Source organism: Phaseolus vulgaris, chromosome 4, assembly GCF_000499845.2.
Source record: "Phaseolus vulgaris cultivar G19833 chromosome 4, P. vulgaris v2.0, whole genome shotgun sequence".
NCBI classification, from domain to species: Eukaryota; Viridiplantae; Streptophyta; class Magnoliopsida; order Fabales; family Fabaceae; genus Phaseolus; species Phaseolus vulgaris.
The window spans coordinates 42312420-42330977 of record NC_023756.2 but is presented as its reverse complement, the minus strand read 5'-3'; the positions used below and the strand labels follow the sequence as shown (position 1 = coordinate 42330977).

At 32.7% G+C, this 18558-nt stretch overlaps 2 protein-coding genes across 7 annotated transcripts; both read right to left on the bottom strand.

Moving 5' to 3' along the window:
• Positions 1–3321: 3321 nt before the first annotated feature.
• On the bottom strand, positions 3322–10008 carry LOC137837735 (AT-hook motif nuclear-localized protein 6). The gene is made up of 5 exons (XM_068646844.1): positions 8601–10008; positions 6543–6610; positions 5701–5832; positions 4418–4579; positions 3322–4026 (listed from the first exon to the last, which is right to left on the bottom strand). Exons 1-5 carry the CDS (start codon positions 8950–8952, stop codon positions 3736–3738), a joined length of 1005 nt encoding a protein of 334 aa, XP_068502945.1. The 5' UTR covers positions 8953–10008; the 3' UTR covers positions 3322–3735.
• A 570-nt stretch (positions 10009–10578) lies between these two features.
• On the bottom strand, positions 10579–16598 carry LOC137837734 (65-kDa microtubule-associated protein 3). Of its 6 annotated transcripts, none has more exons than XM_068646839.1 (15): positions 16369–16589; positions 15179–15265; positions 14850–15056; positions 14139–14384; positions 13813–14022; positions 13546–13701; positions 13300–13459; positions 13065–13216; positions 12618–12705; positions 12414–12487; positions 12237–12311; positions 11827–12082; positions 11677–11734; positions 11223–11391; positions 10579–11145 (listed from the first exon to the last, which is right to left on the bottom strand). In XM_068646839.1, exons 2-13 carry the CDS (start codon positions 15248–15250, stop codon positions 11691–11693), a joined length of 1740 nt encoding a protein of 579 aa, XP_068502940.1. In that variant the 5' UTR covers positions 15251–15265; positions 16369–16589; the 3' UTR covers positions 10579–11145; positions 11223–11391; positions 11677–11690. The 6 variants fall into 6 exon arrangements, with proteins under 6 accessions (XP_068502940.1, XP_068502941.1, XP_068502943.1 ...); XM_068646840.1 differs by having other exon boundaries at positions 11223–11388; XM_068646842.1 differs by lacking the exon at positions 11677–11734 and having other exon boundaries at positions 16369–16598.
• Between the last annotated feature and the right edge of the window lie 1960 nt (positions 16599–18558).

Here is an 18558-nt window from a genome sequence, read left to right as displayed (position 1 = left end):
GCAGCGGCGACGTTAAGCTTGTGTAACGCGTTACAAGATGCCTCACTAGTAACCCTAATTCCACTTAAGAAAAGATACTCGTGGGACAGGGAGTTGAGCTAGATACAACCTATATAAAGGGTGGTACGGACCCTAGAAAGGTACGTCGTTTCTAAGACTGAAATTGTTTTACATACTTATTGTTTTCTTAGCCCAGTACTGACTTGATCGTCGGAGTGCAATCAACAGGTAGGGTCCCCTCTGTTTCAATGGAGCCACTCTCGACCACCCAAGGAGAGAGCATAATCCACCAGGAAATAAGAGGAGCCACCATCTGCCTTTGAAGTTAATGGCGGCTGAGTCAACCGGCGAGAACATCTGGCGCCCACCGTGTGCCCCGATAAAACTAGATCCCATCCACAATCGTGTTGAGAGTCATCCAGCAACATGAGGAATACGAGGCAAGGTGCATCTTTACTAGAAGGAGGAGACAGTGTCTCCATGCAATAACTCATGGAGACCATTCGCGCTCTCCAGCAGGCTGTGGCGGTGTCCAAGATTGACCAGGACAGGATTCTGGCTGAGGTTCAAGCCGAACAAGCAGCCAGCCAGAACCGATACCAGGACGATTTGGCAGCGTCGTACACAAACAATAAGGAACTGCGCAAAGCCAAAAAAGAATTGCGCAGAGATTTGCAACGCATGGGTGAGCGTTCAACTGATGAGCGAACCCCACCCATACTAGTTAGAGCTCGCCCCATGCCGTTTTCGCAAGCAATCATGGACACTGTGCTACCAGCCAGCTTCATGGGTCCAAAGATCGCCTTCACAGGCGTAGAGGACTCATAAACCCATATCACGACTTTCCACACCCAGATGATGATCTCAGGAGGCACCGACGCCATGCACTATAAGTTGTTTATGAGTACGTTCTCAGGCATCGCGTTGGATTGGTTCATCAGTTTCCCTGATGGACACATTATCTCCTTCGACCAATTCTCAACATTATTCAGAGAGCAATACATCATCAACCAGGCTCTCCCTTCTGTCTCTTACGATCTCTTTGACGTAAAGCAATATTAGGGAGAGCCTTTGAAAGACTTCTTAAACAGGTTTGGGGCATTGGTAGTGAAGTTGCACACCAAAGACGAAGACATGTCGGTACACGCCTTCAGACAGACGAGGGGTGCTGCCAAGACCCTTCAGTGACTCTCTGATAAGGTGTCGCCCAAAGACGTTCAACGAGATCCGTCACAGCGCCGTAGCCCACATCGTTGTAGAGAAAGAGATCACAAAAAAGCGACGGAAACATCGCCTAGTCCAACCTCGAAGAACTAGTCGTCCTCAAATATTATATTATTAAGTATATTTATCCAAATAGCATTAGATTTGATTTCTGATAATCAATTTTTGACCTTATTCTGATATATTATCATAAAAAAACTAAATCATAATTCGGTTCTCAAACAACCAAATTCTAACTTTTATTTTAATTTTTTAAAATTTAAATGGTAAGAGATTTCCTTTCTAAAAAAAATATATTTTGATAATTTTTTTATAAACCGAAACTAGTTAACAAATGTTAACTAAATAATTAATGTATTTTTTATTTTTAATAAATTTATCAATTTATTTATGTACTTTGTATTTATTATTGACTCATTTTTTTTCTAATTTGAATTTGTGGGTTTTACTTGTCATCTTAATAAATAATATTTTAATTTCAATTTCAATTGTTTTGAATATCAAAAAGATTATTTCTAATAATTAAAAAAAATATGTACAGTATTAATTTAAATTAATTCAAATTATAACTTAAATTTTTATTTTTTATTATCAAATATTTTTTCACCATTAAATTATTTAAAATGTTATAAATTTTAAATCGCAAAGTTTCATCATAAAAAAATATTTTCAATAGTACTATATATTCAAAAAAATAAATAATCGTAAAATGTCATTTTATTACAAATTTAAATTTGTTATATCATTCCATATATTACATAATTAACTTAATAAATTTATTGAAATTATTGAAATATTTAACAAGTTTCCAAAATGTTAGTAAATTTAATTAATATATTATTTATTTTTATTTTATTAGAGTTTTTATTCCTTTTTCTTTTTATTCTAAATACTCCTTTCTTATTTTACTTCAACAAAAAATTTACAAATGTTATTACAGTAAAAGATATTTATTTAATTTTAAATTATTTATTATACTTAATATATATATATATGCTAATTAGTTATTACAAACAATATAAGTTTAATTTCGTAAATGTGAATATATTATTTCATATTTTATTTTATGTAATGAGAACAATAAATCAATTTAATTATAAATGCACTGAACTTATTAATTTAAAACAATATTTAAATCTTTAGTCATATATTGATTACATTTAAGAATATATTTTAATTTTTAAAGTTTTACATATGAGTAATGTTATAAAATCTTATCAATTTTATCATCATATTTTTAATTTTTAATTTTAAAATTTTCATATTTTTTTTCCAAATATTAAAAACCTAGGTCAGACTTCGGTTCAAAGAACCAAATTTTAACCATAAAAGCAAAACATACTATTTAGATGGAGTTATCTTATTTTTGATTAATGCTATTTTAGAACAAGTTTCCCACTTCAGCATTGGTAATATTTTAATTTGGTTGATAACTTTCTCATTTATTCTTTTTCAATTTTCCATTTTAGATTATATCTTACAAATTTAAATGTAATTATTTTAATTTATTGTTAAGAAGTTAATTTTTTCAAATAACTTTCATGATTATTTATTATACAAGAGTAAAACACTTGAATTAAATAATAAAAAAAGTACATTGATTTTAGATTTAGTTCCTCAGTTGTTCCTTTTGTAATCCTTAAAACCAGCAACCTAATGCTACCAATGACACAAATTGCTGAACCACCTGCTGCAACACAACTCCAACACCACCTGCTCAGTCACCACTGTTCTCCCCCACAGTGCTACCATGATGTTCACATTTGAGACATTCCCAACCTCTTCTTCCACTCTCTGCCTTCCCTTTCTTCAGATAAATTTATGGCAGTTTGTGTAGGGATTATGGTTGTGGTTGCACATAAATCACTAGTTATGTGGTTGTTGGAGACTAAATTAATAAGAAACAAGGCTAAGGCCAAAGGGACCAAGCTAAAGTTCAACCACCCCTCATACACATGTCACTTAAAAACCACATTTTGTCCATTAATAAGGGTGAGGAAAATATGACAAGCTTTCTGATGGATTAAAGGGCCTTTCACAAGAAGTTATGTAGAAGTGCTGAAGGAGAAGACAAGAACAGTAAACAAAGAGAAAATATTGAAGTAAATGCTAAAATGTAATTTCCTCATTCACAACAAATAATATCGTTAGGTTACAGTTTAGAAAACAACACCCACATGCGCACTCATTTCAAACAATCTAGTAAAATCTAATAGGAACGTGGCACAACATATATCCTACATCTAACTGCTAAAACTATGAGCAAAACAATATTAGTTATGCGTGATCATGAGAACAGAAACATGAAAGCCTAACAAATAGATTTTCTAACACTAATGATACCTATCACCATAGTGAAGAATTTCTCTCAAGTCAAAACCAACCTTGTTTTCTCATCGCACACTATAAGACTTTTGTCGAGTTAATTGTCAGCATCAGTCAAGCACGAGTGAGTCTATATGGGGTTTGACTCTTCAGAACACCAAACCAAATACTTGGAAAGGAACATGTTTAGCTAGCAACTCCAGCATCTGCATAACTTGTGTTAGGCTCATCTTCAGGGAAAGGAGCCTCATCATCAGACAGTTGTCCATTGCCAAAGATACTGTCCATTTGAAAAGCAGCTGGTGTCAAGATTGGCTTTACTCCACCAAGATCAATTCTTATATCTTCAGCAGAAGTGGAGTTGACGGGTATAGGGGCAGGGGCAGGGACAGGGGCAGTCATTGGTACATGCTCCACCCTTGTCTTCTTCGGTTTCTGCTCCAGCTGGTGACCAGGAACAAAACTAGCCACAACAACCTGATGCAGAAGATGGCATGAGAAGTGTTGAGCAAACTATATCTCATACATGTAGTCTAGTTCTTTCTCTGCATGATTTTTCTTTCAAGGAGTGGCACAAGGTAGCATAAAGAAAGTCCATCATAACTCTTTCTTGAGTCTAGCCTACAATGTTTATGATGAGAGTAATTGGACAGCCATCATTTGGACTGATATTATCTTTTTTTAATGTACTTTGAACTAATAAAAAACCACTGTTGTGTTTAAGGTAATTATCCTAAAAATCAATAAATTTATCATATTTGACAATTTGTGATTAGATGACAACGTAAAAACTTCTTATTGTGCCATGCATAGTCTATTTACTCTTATTTTTAAACTCTCAAATATCCTCTTCTTCAGCAGAAATTACCTGCACAGGACCAGCAGCTACCAGCAAACCAGCCAGTCCACCCCCCATTACTCGACCATCTGGCCCGGCCAAAGAGATGCTCATCCCACCAGATCTGCTCTTTGTAAACCCATTCTCAGTTGGCATATATGAACCAGTCAAGGAAATAATTTCAAAGCGTCCCTAAGAAGCACCAAATATGTTTCAGCATATTATTATGTATTTATCCAGTACTTAATCAAGTACAACATAAAGAAAGAAACAGCAGCAACACACTATTTGACATTCTCTTTCAAACAGTGAGACCTGGATAAAATCCCATGGTAGACCCACTAAGTCACTTGGGTCCACAATCATAAGTGAATCAATTTGGGAATTTTAGTCAGTGTCAAAAAGTATTAATGGCATTTCTCAATAGATAATAGTGTATCAAAACCAAGTGAAGTTAAAGTGAAATACAAAAAGAAAAATGAAGACTTAATAGCCAGGTGTCAAATTTCTGATTCCATAAATGAAAGAAGTTTTAACTGTGGACAAGCTTCTTCATAAGTACTTCTAAGAGATAAAAAATAAAAAGAAAAAACGAAATGAGTTTTCGATATAAGCTAAAATTAGTTACTGCACAAATTAAAAAATAAAAATTTATAGAAATTATATGAAAGAACTTTTATAAATTAGTTTATGCATAAACTAATTTTAACTTGTGAAGAAGCTAATTTCACTTTTTTTTTCCCTCTTAGAAATGCTTATGAAAAAGTTTGTCCAAATAGGTCCAAAATAATTATTCTTACAATGAAATTTTGCACGCAGGAAGACGTGAATTGTCATAAAGAACAGAACAAAGTTATAAGACAATTTATATTAAGTCAAAACAAGGCGCAATCATGGAAAGTGTGAAAAACTAAGAAGCATTGACATTTAGAGTTCAAAAGTGAAAGAAGCTGTATACTATTAAAGAAGAACAGTGGGTGATTTTCATTGTCAATATTCAATCAAAAATTACAAATATAAGAAACAAAACAAGCATGTTTAGATCTAGAATTTGTGGATAAGAAACAACATTTTACCAACTCGTCTATGTGTCTAAATCAAAGGCTTAATGCATAATAATCAACTTTAATATCATCTATTAATTGATGACATATTGGTGAACTAACAATATTTGCTGATACGAAAATATTGCGAGAAACCAAATCACATGACATATATGGCTGCATATGACTCAAGAACATAAGGGTGTTATATATTAGGCAACCAAGGTAATGTTACATATTCTGATAGAGAAATTTTAGCACTGAACTAACCTCATATGTTAAAGTACCACCAGAAGAAGTTGGTTGGCGTAGTGTAACATTTGAAATTGTACCGTTTGCAGAGAGCACACAGATCGCCTGACATCCTTGCTGAGAGAAGGACATAATCTTCATAGTAACATCCTGAAACAGGGCACAGGAACTCACAAATACATTCACAAATAAGCTTTATTTCTTCTATTCTCCTCCTCCAAACTAAGTTTCTACAACTTCTCAAATTCTAAACCTGTTCATAACAAATGGATTTCAAAAAGGCTAAGTTCATATTTTCTTCAGTTACCTAAGAACCACTAATTCTTAGGTTAGTACCCATGGTAGCATAGGAATCACAACCTTGAGTTGGGAAAGCATTAACTTAAATCTTTGTTAACATATTATCCACACCCAGCTCGACTCTAGCTTCACCATCTTGGAACAATCAACCCCTTGTTTCAAATAAGTTTCTAAAACCAAAATGTTTAAGCAACCAAGCAGTAATACGGTTATGTATTATTTATTGTTTCATATAATATTAATAGAATATCCTAATCATACATGCATAATCAAACAAATATCTTATGTATTCAACTATATACACTGATATCATTTCATTAAAAGCGTTGAAGAGAGTAAAACTGCACCAAATGAAGAAAGTAAAATATGATACGGTAAAATGAAACAAGAATTTTAAGTGGTAAGATGCTATAACATTTAAAAGAAATGTATGTAATTTCAACAAATAGACAAAACAAACTGCCTTTTGCATTTCTTGTGAATACAACATTCACACATATTGGATGAGTATAATCTGACTATTTTCAAAATATAAACTTTAGAGGAAATGAAGAGAATACCTCGCCAGCATTTACTATAAGGATGTGAGGTGTGAAATTGGCACCAACTGAGTATGCAATTTGATCGCCTATAAAATATGTAGGAAGAAGATTAATTGGTAGACAAAGTAAGAGAAGAGAATGTAAAGTTCAATGTGGAAACTACTGTTAACGCACACAAAAACCACTTTGATTTCATTATGTAAAAGCAAACAATAGAATAAAAAGGTCAGAGATGGTTTATTAGATCCACTTTCAATTCAACATGATAAAGTCCTGGGAAATAAGCTATATTGACCAATAGATAGTTCTCAAAAGAATACAGCAATGAAAGAAAGTTGCATTCCTCTGAATCATACCCTAATATGTCTGTTGTGACGAGATCAATTATAAAGTAGAAAAAGTCTAAAAATTAATGCAGTTTACTAATTGACATTTGATAAAACCACATTGTTTTGTTCGACAATGTGCTACTTACAATATATGTAAATATCTATCATAAAGTTACATATTTACAAATGTCTAAGAACACATTTGATCTAGCTTTTTGGAAGCCCAAATACATAGTTTGGGCAAAGCTAAAAGAGGTTTCAAAAGCTAAAACAAACATGAAATGCATTATCATCATGATAAAATCACACGATTCACAATTAGACTGGTAAAAGTTGCTTTTGTTGAAAAATATTTAATATTTACTGGTGTCGTTTACAAAATTTGACACTTGGTTCAATTGATCCTGTATATAATCAAGATTAACTGTACTCATTACTTGATAAGTTTCTATTTAGCAGATAACTAAATGTTTCACACATCATGCCATCATAAGCTGGAGATCATAATTACCAGAACCTAATTTAATGAGCATAACTACCATTTATATGCTTTTTCACTAAAATTGTCAAAAAAAATATCTATTTTACACACCATATTCTAAACCCCATCTATACCATGATATGATAGAGGTAAAACAATAATCAAAGTATCAAATACATTGTTAGCCTGATTCCAAACTTATCATTACACTAGATTTATCCTCATGTTCCATTCTCATTAACCAAATGCATAATGTAGTGAAACAGCTATGCTATGCTTCATCCATTCCAAAACTTCCTCCAGAACATTCAGAGGCCCACAGCTAAATCTAAAAAAAAATTATGAACCAGTAATATCTTAAGATATAAAAGTAAGCTTGTTAAATTCGGAGCTAAATATTAAAATGTTGATGTAGAATATGAATGGACTGCAAGTTTAAAAGAAAAGGGGGGCTGTCAATGTTCACATCTATTCCATGTACAACCTCTTCATGATGTGGAAATGTATCCTATACATTTGAGACTTATTATATTTGAATTATAACTACCATTTTCTGCAGCCACTAATAACATGCTGCTTGGAAGAAATAATCTTAAGATGTGCTACAAAATTTACCAACCAACTGTCCTATATCCACTACCATTTTTTTCGAAGATGCAACTTCAAGAATCATCTGTCATATTATAGGTTCCAATGTTGCAACATGTCATGGTCCAAAGTCCAAACCAATAGCATATAAACTGTATATCATTTCAAGCCATGTCACATCAGCTAAGTAGTACTGGACTAAGCCTATTGAATATACTGCTGTGGTGCTTCAGTTATTCCAACTCAGTTTCTGTGGTAGGATTATGTCATCTTCACCTCATAAAGAAAAAAGGAGAATCATATGCTGCCTTAACTGAAAACTGACTTTACTTCACTTTGACCACAAAATATCCCCTTCAACCACCAGACATCTTCATTTCCAGATCTGAAGGGAATCTGATACAAGGGTCCACTTGTACCACCATATACAAAATCAACTTCAAAGACATTAATAAAATCCATGAAACAAAACAAACATGTTGAAAACCAAACTTAAATCAACTACAACTCAAAAAATATAAATCCATTTTTACATAGTAAATAACAACCCTACTAAATGTGAAAGGGGGAAATAAGAATATACTGCTAATGCAACAGTAAAAACATAAAAATAAACAGTAACTATTATAAGATTAAACGCTAAAAATGTAAGAATCATCAATGAGCAATCTTTTGTACCTGGTCCTGCACCTTGACCTTCAACATCATAAAACTTGAAAGACTTCTTGATTGATTCAGCTGGCTTTCCTCTGCCCCTTTTCCAGGCTGAGAAGTCTCCGGTCAATGGAATCGACGACGATATCGGCATCGGCGACAGCGCCACATTGCCGTCTGGTCCATATTTCCTAGGCCGGCCCCTCTTCTTCTTCCCATCTGTACTACCGGAAGTAATCACCGGAGCACTCACCGGTGCCGGCGAATCCACCGTGGGCCCAGAAAACTGCACGGAGCTTAGTGCCACGTGGAAGCTCTGGGGAGGCTCGACAACCTTAACAGCCTGCCCAGAACTAAAAATCTCTCTTTCCTCCATATTTTTGCGAATCAAAGAAAAACAAAGTCCCAAAACCTTAAAACACGCTTAAACCCTACCCATTGAAGATTCAAGGAATTACAAATTCAAAAAAAAAGGAAAAATGATTTTTTTTCAACTCAATGAAGACAAATGTACTTGAATGCAGAACTAACGTACCCAAAAACAGTACACTGACGTTTGAGCACAGAAAAAGTTGCAACCGCTCATAAAAACTTCAAAAATAGAAACTTTTGTCTGAAATGACGAACCAGAAGCATAATTTTGAACGGTTGAGGTTGAACTCCGAGAAAGACGCGATACTGTGGCTCAAATCTCCACCATTGCAGAGAGCGGTAAAAGCTTCAAAAAATAGCAATTTTTTTGAAAAATAAATTCTACAATTACAGAGAAAATAACAATTCGAGTTCACAAATTCGCCAGAGTGGAGTCTGAAATTAGGGTTTTGCAGGAAAAGGAGGAGTAAATAAATAAAGTTGAAAAAATGGGAAAAATATAACAAAATGTAAAATGATAAAGTAATAAAGTAATTAAATAACGGGATTTAATTAATACTTAATAATTAATATTTTAATTGCAAAATTCAAAGTATGAATTTTGGTTAAGAAATTGGTTCACGTCCGTCTTGGAAATTTAATAAAGCTGATTTAATAAATGACTGAATACAGACACTTATCAATTTGAATGCATAAAAAAATAGGTGATGTTTTTGGAAATGAAAAAAACTTTTAATAAAAAATTGCAATTTATTTATTTCCTGCTTTTTGAAAACAAAAGAAAAAAATATTAGAAGTTGTAAAGAAAAGGTTGGATGGAGCCATTCCATTGCTCCAACTACTGACAAGTTCTTTGTCTTTTGAGTTAAAATAAAGTTGACCAACAAGCCACATAAATAGATGTTTTCACAAGCAAAAAGAAAAGAAAACTGAATTGAAATGCTCCATTGGTTTGGTGAATCTACTCTTAAGATTCCATTGGAATGCATACACTGCTCTTCTACCTTTTCTTCCATTATTTTTTTTCCTTCTGTTCTCTCTCTCTTCTCTTTCACAGCTTGAGTTGACTAAAAGGGACATCTCTTAAAAGCTTTTCTTCTCAGAGAAGAAAAAGGACAAAAAAGTTAAACAAAAAGAAAACTTGTACACAGAAGGGGCTACTACCCAAATACTAATACTATGGGCCTGCATCTACAGTTTTGATATAAATATAGAGTATCTATAAACAGATATTATATTAGGACTGGATACTGTGCTATTGTTTTTGTAGCAGCAACTTCCCAAACATAGAAGGTCTATTTAATGAACATTTGAAAAGGGGACAAGTCCTAATAGGGCAAATTTTCACAACTAAATTGGGTTTTAAAAAGTAAACTACTTCTTCATTGATATTAATTTTTTTTGGTTTTGTGCTAGGTGTTGACTTTGAAACTATAAGCTGTAGACAGTTGTCAGCACTGGCAGCCACATTATGGTAATTAAAAAAGTTGACTTTCTCAGATTTTGTTGTAATAACTCTTTCATTTAACTTTATTTCTTTATTGTAAAGTGGATTTCATCAAATCAGCAAGAACAGTAGATCTGAAAACATAAGGGCAGGTTTTAGTTGAGATGACACTGTTATCTGTGAAAAAAAAATGCAAAATTTATCATTAATATGCTCTTTCCACACCATAGTCCACGCCCCCTTCTCAGACTATGTACATAATCGGGAAGCCAATTACATTTGACTTGTGATTATAATTTACAGGTAACTACTATAACAGTATAATATGTAATCTGGAAAACCAAACAAACCAGTTATGCTAACAAAACCGAGCCTTCTTTCCTCAAAGGAATATTCAGTCTCTTCTCCATAAGGAACTGAGGCAGGGGCTGGAGTCATGGACATTCATTTTAGAGGTGTTGCGGGGACAGGAAAGGGGTGTTGCCTTTGATGTTCTATTCTCTTTATCCACTGTTGTGGTTGTCTTTGAGGTAGTGTGATGGATGGAAAATTGCTAACAACTAATGTTTTCTACAACTTCTCGTTCTGTGTATCATCTACAGCATTTGCAACATTCGCTTTCGATGATACCATTAAAGAGATGGGAGAAAAAGGTTGGCGAGTAGAAGGATATTCCATTTCACGAACACTTCAAAGCACCAGTAGAGAATTTTTTCATAGGAAAACCGGCAATATCAAGTCCTCTTCTAGCTATAATAAACATAAGAAAAACAAAATGAGTGGCGACTTTTAAATGCATGAGAAAATCAAAGGAATGCTTGACATACCAGCTAAAAATTATGGGAAAATCAACCAGCTGAGATGTGGCTTTGGCCTCCATCTTCAACATCAAACGAATAAATAATTTCTAAACCATTCATTGGTGCCACATACGGCCTTTACCAAAAAGCCATCATCAACAAGAGTACTTCGGAGAATCCGATGAAGAATCTTCTTCTAAAACAAAAAGAAAACATAAACAGGTATCCAACAATCTATTGTTAGATGGCATGTTAACTAAATTGATGGAGGCTGCGCTTATTTCATTCATTTTGAGATGAAAATTAAAAGAACGAAAAATGCTATTTTAATTGTTAAAGGAATCTGTGTAATAATAAATTTTCCTACTTCTATAATGAAAAAGGGAAAAAAAAGATGTAGAAGACAGAAAATTTGGTTGAGTCAATGTGTATATTTTGTTTAGCAATATCTGAACCTACATCACATTCCAGACCACCTTACCATTTTAGCCAAAACTAAGTGAAGCAAATTCTTAAAAGAATTTCCATTGGTTCTTTCCCTTCAACAAAACAAGAAGGAAATCCTTACTGTGAGAAATCTGCAACCAGAGGCATGAAAAACTGGAGGGGGAGCATAAAAAAAGTTAACTACCTGATGATAAACATGAAGCATCATCATCCAGGTTATTTAGTCGGTGGGCTTTGTCTGTCTTCCTTTTGGAGAATGATTGACTGTATTTTAATTCAGATTTTGATGTCTGACATCCAAAGGAGATTCTTCTACTTGCTGGGCTTCCAGTTGAGATCCTAGGGGTCTTTTTTGCACTCTGGGCCTTTGAAGGGCTTGGTTTTGACCCATAGAGTACTTCCTTTTCCACTATTATTTGTCCCTGAAGTTTCTTCAGTTCCTGAAACAGATACATAACATGTTAACAAGCTGTGAACAAAAAAAAGACAAACCGTAAAATGTTGCCTTTAAAACTCAGACAAAAATCAGGGTGTTTCTTATCACTACAGAACGTAAATTGGAGAAATTTTAAATGCAACAAGTGGTCCATATACCCGCTGCTTACGACGTTCTTGCTCCTTCTCTTGCCGTGATAGGGAGTAGTTCTCAAGCATAGATAGCAGACAGGTCTAGAAAGTCGCATACAGCAAAAATTAGTTTGAAACATTGCTGAGCAACAAGACACGAAGATGACCTCCAATGATTTCTTAGGTGTGTGTGTGTGTACTTACACCATCATATGTGAACTCGATGCCTTTGTCCTTTTCCCATGATGCAGTTTTTGAAGTTAAAGCCTCTACCATTGCTACATGCAAACAAAACAAACATCAAGGCATAGAAAAGTAAAGTTGTGTTACTGTTAGTATCATTAAGATGGTCAAAGGTCCAATAACAAACAACATGGCTGACAAAGAACCAATCAAGATCATAAATACCCGGAAGTTTGCAGACCAGGCCACGGGCTTTCTCCGCTCGCTTGAGAGTAAGATGAGAACCTCTCCCAGCATTGTATCGATTTTCATCCTCCAAGAAACAAATGACCATAAAATTAATAAATTGTAAAGTGTAATTTATTTGTGCTTTTTATAAAAAGGGATGTTTAAGGATGCATAAAATGGTAATTTATTTTTAGAGATCTTTTTAAGTACAAGTTATTTTTTCATTTGATTACAATTATAAAAAGTTCTTCTATTTGGAAGATAGTTGTTATTATTATCATAGCTTTTTCACAAGAGACACTAAAAAAATAATCAGAAATCTTCTTTTTTTTTTCAAAAACCGTTTCAAAAAAGATTAAAGAGGTTTTTTTTCAGTAAAAAAAATATTTTTCATGTTTATATGCATATAGCCATAGCAAAGATGGTGAAGATAAAAAAACTAACCATGTTGTACTCCTCAAGCCAAGATTCTTCATCAAGTGCTGCCAACCATTTCTCAACCTTTTCAATTATTTCTTTTCTGACAAAAGCTTCCTCCTTTGCTGAGGCAATCTGAAGTTCAAGTTGTTCAAGCACACAAGCTGGGTCTACGCATCCTGATAAGGAAAGGAAGATGCAGACTTTTAGTTTGCTGAGGAAACAATTCCACTCATTCAGAGGTTTCTCATGCGGAATTTACCAGATTCTATCGCTTCAACGGCGTATTCCACTGCACTATCAAGTTTTGGAATTAAATGAGTCTTTTGACAAATCTCCTCTAGCTCTGCTCTTTTCTTCAAAACAAGCTCTTTCATTTTGCTTGATTTTAACTCTTCCAACCTAGATACTTCTGCCTCAACCTGCATGAAAATGTTACTTCTCCAGGAAATTTGAACTGCACAGATCAAGAAAAACAGTCCTTATTTCTCCAGTAACTATAACTCACATAATTGATGAAGTTCTCAGACAAGCTGTTTGGTTCAGTTACTTCATGTTCTGAAGCAGCGATATTACAAGTAACATTCTGAAACATCTGTTGCTCTTCAATAGGCGTATCCATCAAATTCCAGAGCTCCAACATTGTTGAAGCTAGATCTTGAAGCTGCCAGAACATAATCAATTTACAACTATCAACCATAGAAAATGGCATCAAATTATAAACACAAAGCAATGTTTCATATCAAAATTAGATCTTCAAACTGCCAGTTTTTACCCTCTGCATTCTCTGTAATTTAACTTTTCGGAGTTCTTGTATGGCAATAGCCAATTGATTGATGGTTTCACTATTGGCACTCCTAGGACCTTCTGAAATTCCTAAGCTAGGATGAACTCCACTGACTGTCTGCTTGAAGTCCAAACCAAGCACTGAACAGAGAGAATTCAAGGTATACATTTGCTCTTGAACCTTCTTGAGGCGCTCACTCTGCATGAAAAGTAACAAAGAATAATATGTGATGGTTTAAATTGATCTAGATTTACACACACACAAATGCAACTCAGAGAGTGACAGAAAGGGGGAAGTATAATTAAATTATTGACCTTCTCCTTCTGAAGTGCAAGAAGCTCTCTGTGCAATTCTTCAAGCTTTCTCAATGACAAATCATTTTCAACTACAATAGCTGTAATATATTCTCCTGTACTATAAATCTCATCTGAGATACTTTGAATCTGTTCTTGAACTTCAATAAATTGATTTCTACGTTCAAACTTCCTCTTTCGCATTTCGTCCAGCTCTGGGTGAACTCTTGAAAGCTCTTCCTTCAAGCTTCCAGCCTCTTTGTCAAACTAGAAAAATATGAAAGACAAGAACAACCAATCCTCTTCTTAGAGGATCAACTGGATAACAAAATAACCTTACCTTAACGGTTAAGGTCATGACAGTAACATCCAACAAAACTACACAAAAACAAATTGTCATGAGTGGTCCATGTTACTATGTTAGGTATATTGACAATTCTTACGTAAGCTACTAAGGACCCAAAAAAAGTCTTGCTCCTACATAGGACCCCTCTCAACAGCTACCTTTGGCACATATACTCATTGAGAACAGTTTAGATACAAAACTGTACCGGATCTTTTATTATTAACCAACTCACTTCATTACTACATCTTATGCAATCACTTCTCACAAATTCAACAGTAATTGCAGTTTCATTTGCCTTGAGGTCTTTTATCCACTTTATTTAACCAATACACATTCAAGCCCTAAAATAAGAAATAAAAAAATTAGTGATTCATAAAACATCCAACCTGCCTAAAATGCACTGGTCGCTCTCCCATTGTCGAGCAGATACAAGCAAGCTCTGCCTCAGAATCAGCAATTTCCTGCCTTAGTTGAGCTCTAGACCGATTTGCTTTATCTACCTTTCTTCTGTATACTTCTACACACTCTTCTTCAAGCTCATACAACATTCTACCTTTTTCAGTCTCAGACTCCCCAACTTCATTCCATATTATCTATTATGAAAAATTAGCCAAGACAAACAATAAGAGTTCTTCAGTTTACCACACATTATTTTGTTTGGCCAGTGGGGCAGAGGGGGCATTAAAGATAAGTTGCAGCAAAATTTAATGTATACCTGAAGTTCGTTAAGAAGACATTCACATGTTGTATTGGGTTGTATAAGAAGATCCTTTTGGGGTTTGGCCATTTGGATCACTTGTATCTACCAAAAACAAGAAACTGTAAAAAATCCATTGCTCCCCAAAAGGCCAAAAGACCATAAAATTGAGAAGCAATCATTCCAAATTGATGTGACACAAAAGTAGAAATTAAAAATACTTGCAATAGACTTGAAATCCATGATCAATCTTTCAAAACAAGTCACGATCTAAGAAGAATCAAGTTCCAATATCGAATTGTCACTTTAAATAACAGCATGCTCATATTCTGATGAGATTCTCACTTGAAAAAAAAAATATTGCTACAAGAAACATTTAAGATTTTAGTTTATGTCAAAAAAGTTCATAGCCAATGAATAAAGGTTGGCCATTGGGCCCATATGGTTAAGGCTCAACTATATGTTAAATTAGTGAAACAATGACACAATGCACAAGTTGTTAAATATCAAATTCCCATACTTAGATCATCTACTGCTCTCTTTACCAAACAATTTTTTTTCTAAAACATAAAACCCGCACCATAATCTTAGAATTAAGCCTGCAAAGCTTAGAACAAACCAGAATAATAATAGATATACTGAAAATGCCACATTACTGCCAGTGTATCCGAAAATGTTTTTTTCTGAAATTTTAATTATTAACAGAGAATGATTCCATTCCATTCTTTTGCCCTGTGACTCAAGTGTTGGCCCTATGATATGTAAGACCATTTTTCTAAATCCAACATCCCCAGCGAAAAATAAATGAAGATAATCAAACACAATGGATGGAACCCCAAAGATTCAATCTAAACTGAGCATAAAATATTTCAAAGCAGGCACGTAGCTTTCTGCCACTAGCTGTATTAGGGAAAATATTGTAGCCAAATGCGCAATACCCCAGAAAAGAATATCATAGAACCAATACAGAAAACAGGTTAAACATGAAAGCAATGTTGTTTCAATGACCTAGGATGTGAATCAAACAGAACTACAACGTAAAATACTAAATTTAGGTTGATGTTTTTTTTTCTTGATTTGTGAAACCCAGATTAGAAACTTTATCGTTAAACATTCCTCAGAAACAGAACATCATTTTGAGGGAGCCCAGAAAAGCAAAAATGATAAATTTACTAATATTATAGTAAAAAAACGATCTTAACAGTCACCTGTGATTGAAAGGGATTGGTGAATTGCCTTTGGTCTAGAAACCCCCCCTGGCAAGAAAGGGGGAGGATTGGTTTTCCCAATAAAATGAAAATGGGTTTCTAAGGAAAATGCAGATTTTGTGAATTTTTGAATTGGGGTGAGAAAAAGAAAAAATAGGAAGAACAGAGAGAGAAGAAGAGAGAGACTGTAGCCGTTTGAGGAAGGTGAACCGTTGAAGAGCGGTTACAGTGGATTTTGGTTTTTTTTTTAATTATTTTCTACACAAAAATAATTTCTGAACTGTTTTTTCTTTCAATTGATAACTTAATTTTTTATTTATTTTTAATTTTATCAAAATTAATTGAGTCAGATATATGAATTTGATTTAAAAAATTATAGTAAAAATTCTGAATTTGGCATATGCAAAGAGAATACTGAATTAAAATATAACAACAATTCCAAAACTTAATTGCAAATAATAGTTCAGAAATTAACTCAAAGTTGTCAAATAATTCATCGAATTATGAATTAATTTAACTAATGTTTGATAATTTCTTGCTAAATTTAATATTCTTATAGATTATTCACATTCATGGAAATAAACAAAAATAATATCAATCACTATATATTATATATTGAAATGCATAAATGGGAGACTGAAAGAGACTTTTATTCTATGTATTTTTCTCAGTTAAAAGTTTTTAATGTGTATTTCATATATTGACATTTTTTTATTTGTATTTGTTTCTCTAAGTTAAATTTAATAATTTAAAAACATTTTTTTTCTAAAAATAAACACAAAATATAACTTATATAGAATTTTAATAGATAGCATTGCTAGTACAAGAATTTATTTATTGTAATTAAAAAATTGTAATTAGTATTATTTTTAAGGTTATTATTGTTTTAAAATATTCAATGCTAAAAGAAAGCAAACAAATCAACCATCGTAGCAACATTGCCTAATACATTAGTGAAACACCAGGAGTAGAAAATGTGTGCATAATTTTAACATCACTTTTAGGTTAAAAATAAATCAAATCTGTGGGATTTTCTTGATTATATGTTAGTCAAATTCTTATTTCTATATATTTTGATGTTTTAATAGACATTTAAACTTTAACAGTCCTTTTAAATGTGAATTTTCCTTAATTTTCTGTGACTCTTGTTAGTATAATTGTTTGTTACAATTAGATACAGTTGTTTCTTAATAAGATTTTTAATATAATATTTTTTAAGTATCAATATTTTTTTCTAAAATAATATTTAATTTAGTTAATATAGTGATTAATTATTTTTTATTTATAAAACTATTTTTTTACTTAATAATTTTAGTTTTATTTTTTAATATTAAAGTAGCATTGAAAGTTTAAAATAAGTAAAACCTAAGCCAAATAAATTATATTCTTGACTTTGGTTTATTATCCATCACCTGTATTATTAATAACTAGTGAAAAATAGACACTCTGTAATTTAAATAAAAAGATTCAAACAAAATAATTGTAATTATATAATAAAAATGGGTTGTTTGTGGTGTGTTATTGGAAGTTATCAGTCATTTAAAAAATGTAAATAAAATTACAGGAGATAAATAATATTGATAGTTACAAAAGTAAAATATCAATAGCAAAAATAAGATATCCTCTTTCTGTTTAGTTTTAGATAACATTGTAATAACAAGTATATTATACTTGTGATAAACCTTTAACAATAAAATTTAAAATATTTTTTCAATTTATGTTTAAGGACAAGATTTAATTTTTCATATCTACAGGTAGGAACACGACAATTTCAAAATTCTGTCTGGTATTGAATGTCAATAGATCGTCATATACTAAAGTATTAAGATAAAAATAATGATTAATACATATTTAACTGTGGCAATAATTAAGTAATATGTTCTTAATTATGAATATGGAGGTTAATTATGGTTTAACATTAACATGGTCCATGAATATATAAATAAACATAACAAACAAAATAAATATACGTTATTATTATATTAATTATACTTTAATACTCATTTCAGTATCGAAAAATAATTTGCAGTACACTTTCAACCGATAATCGAAGTTTGAATGATAAGAGAGAAAGATTAAATGATAAGAGAGAAAGAGGAAGAAATTTTTGATCAAATAGAATGAATCAATTATTCAGCCGACGCTTATTATATCAGCTCCTTACAAGAAGACTACACAATTTTAATTTCT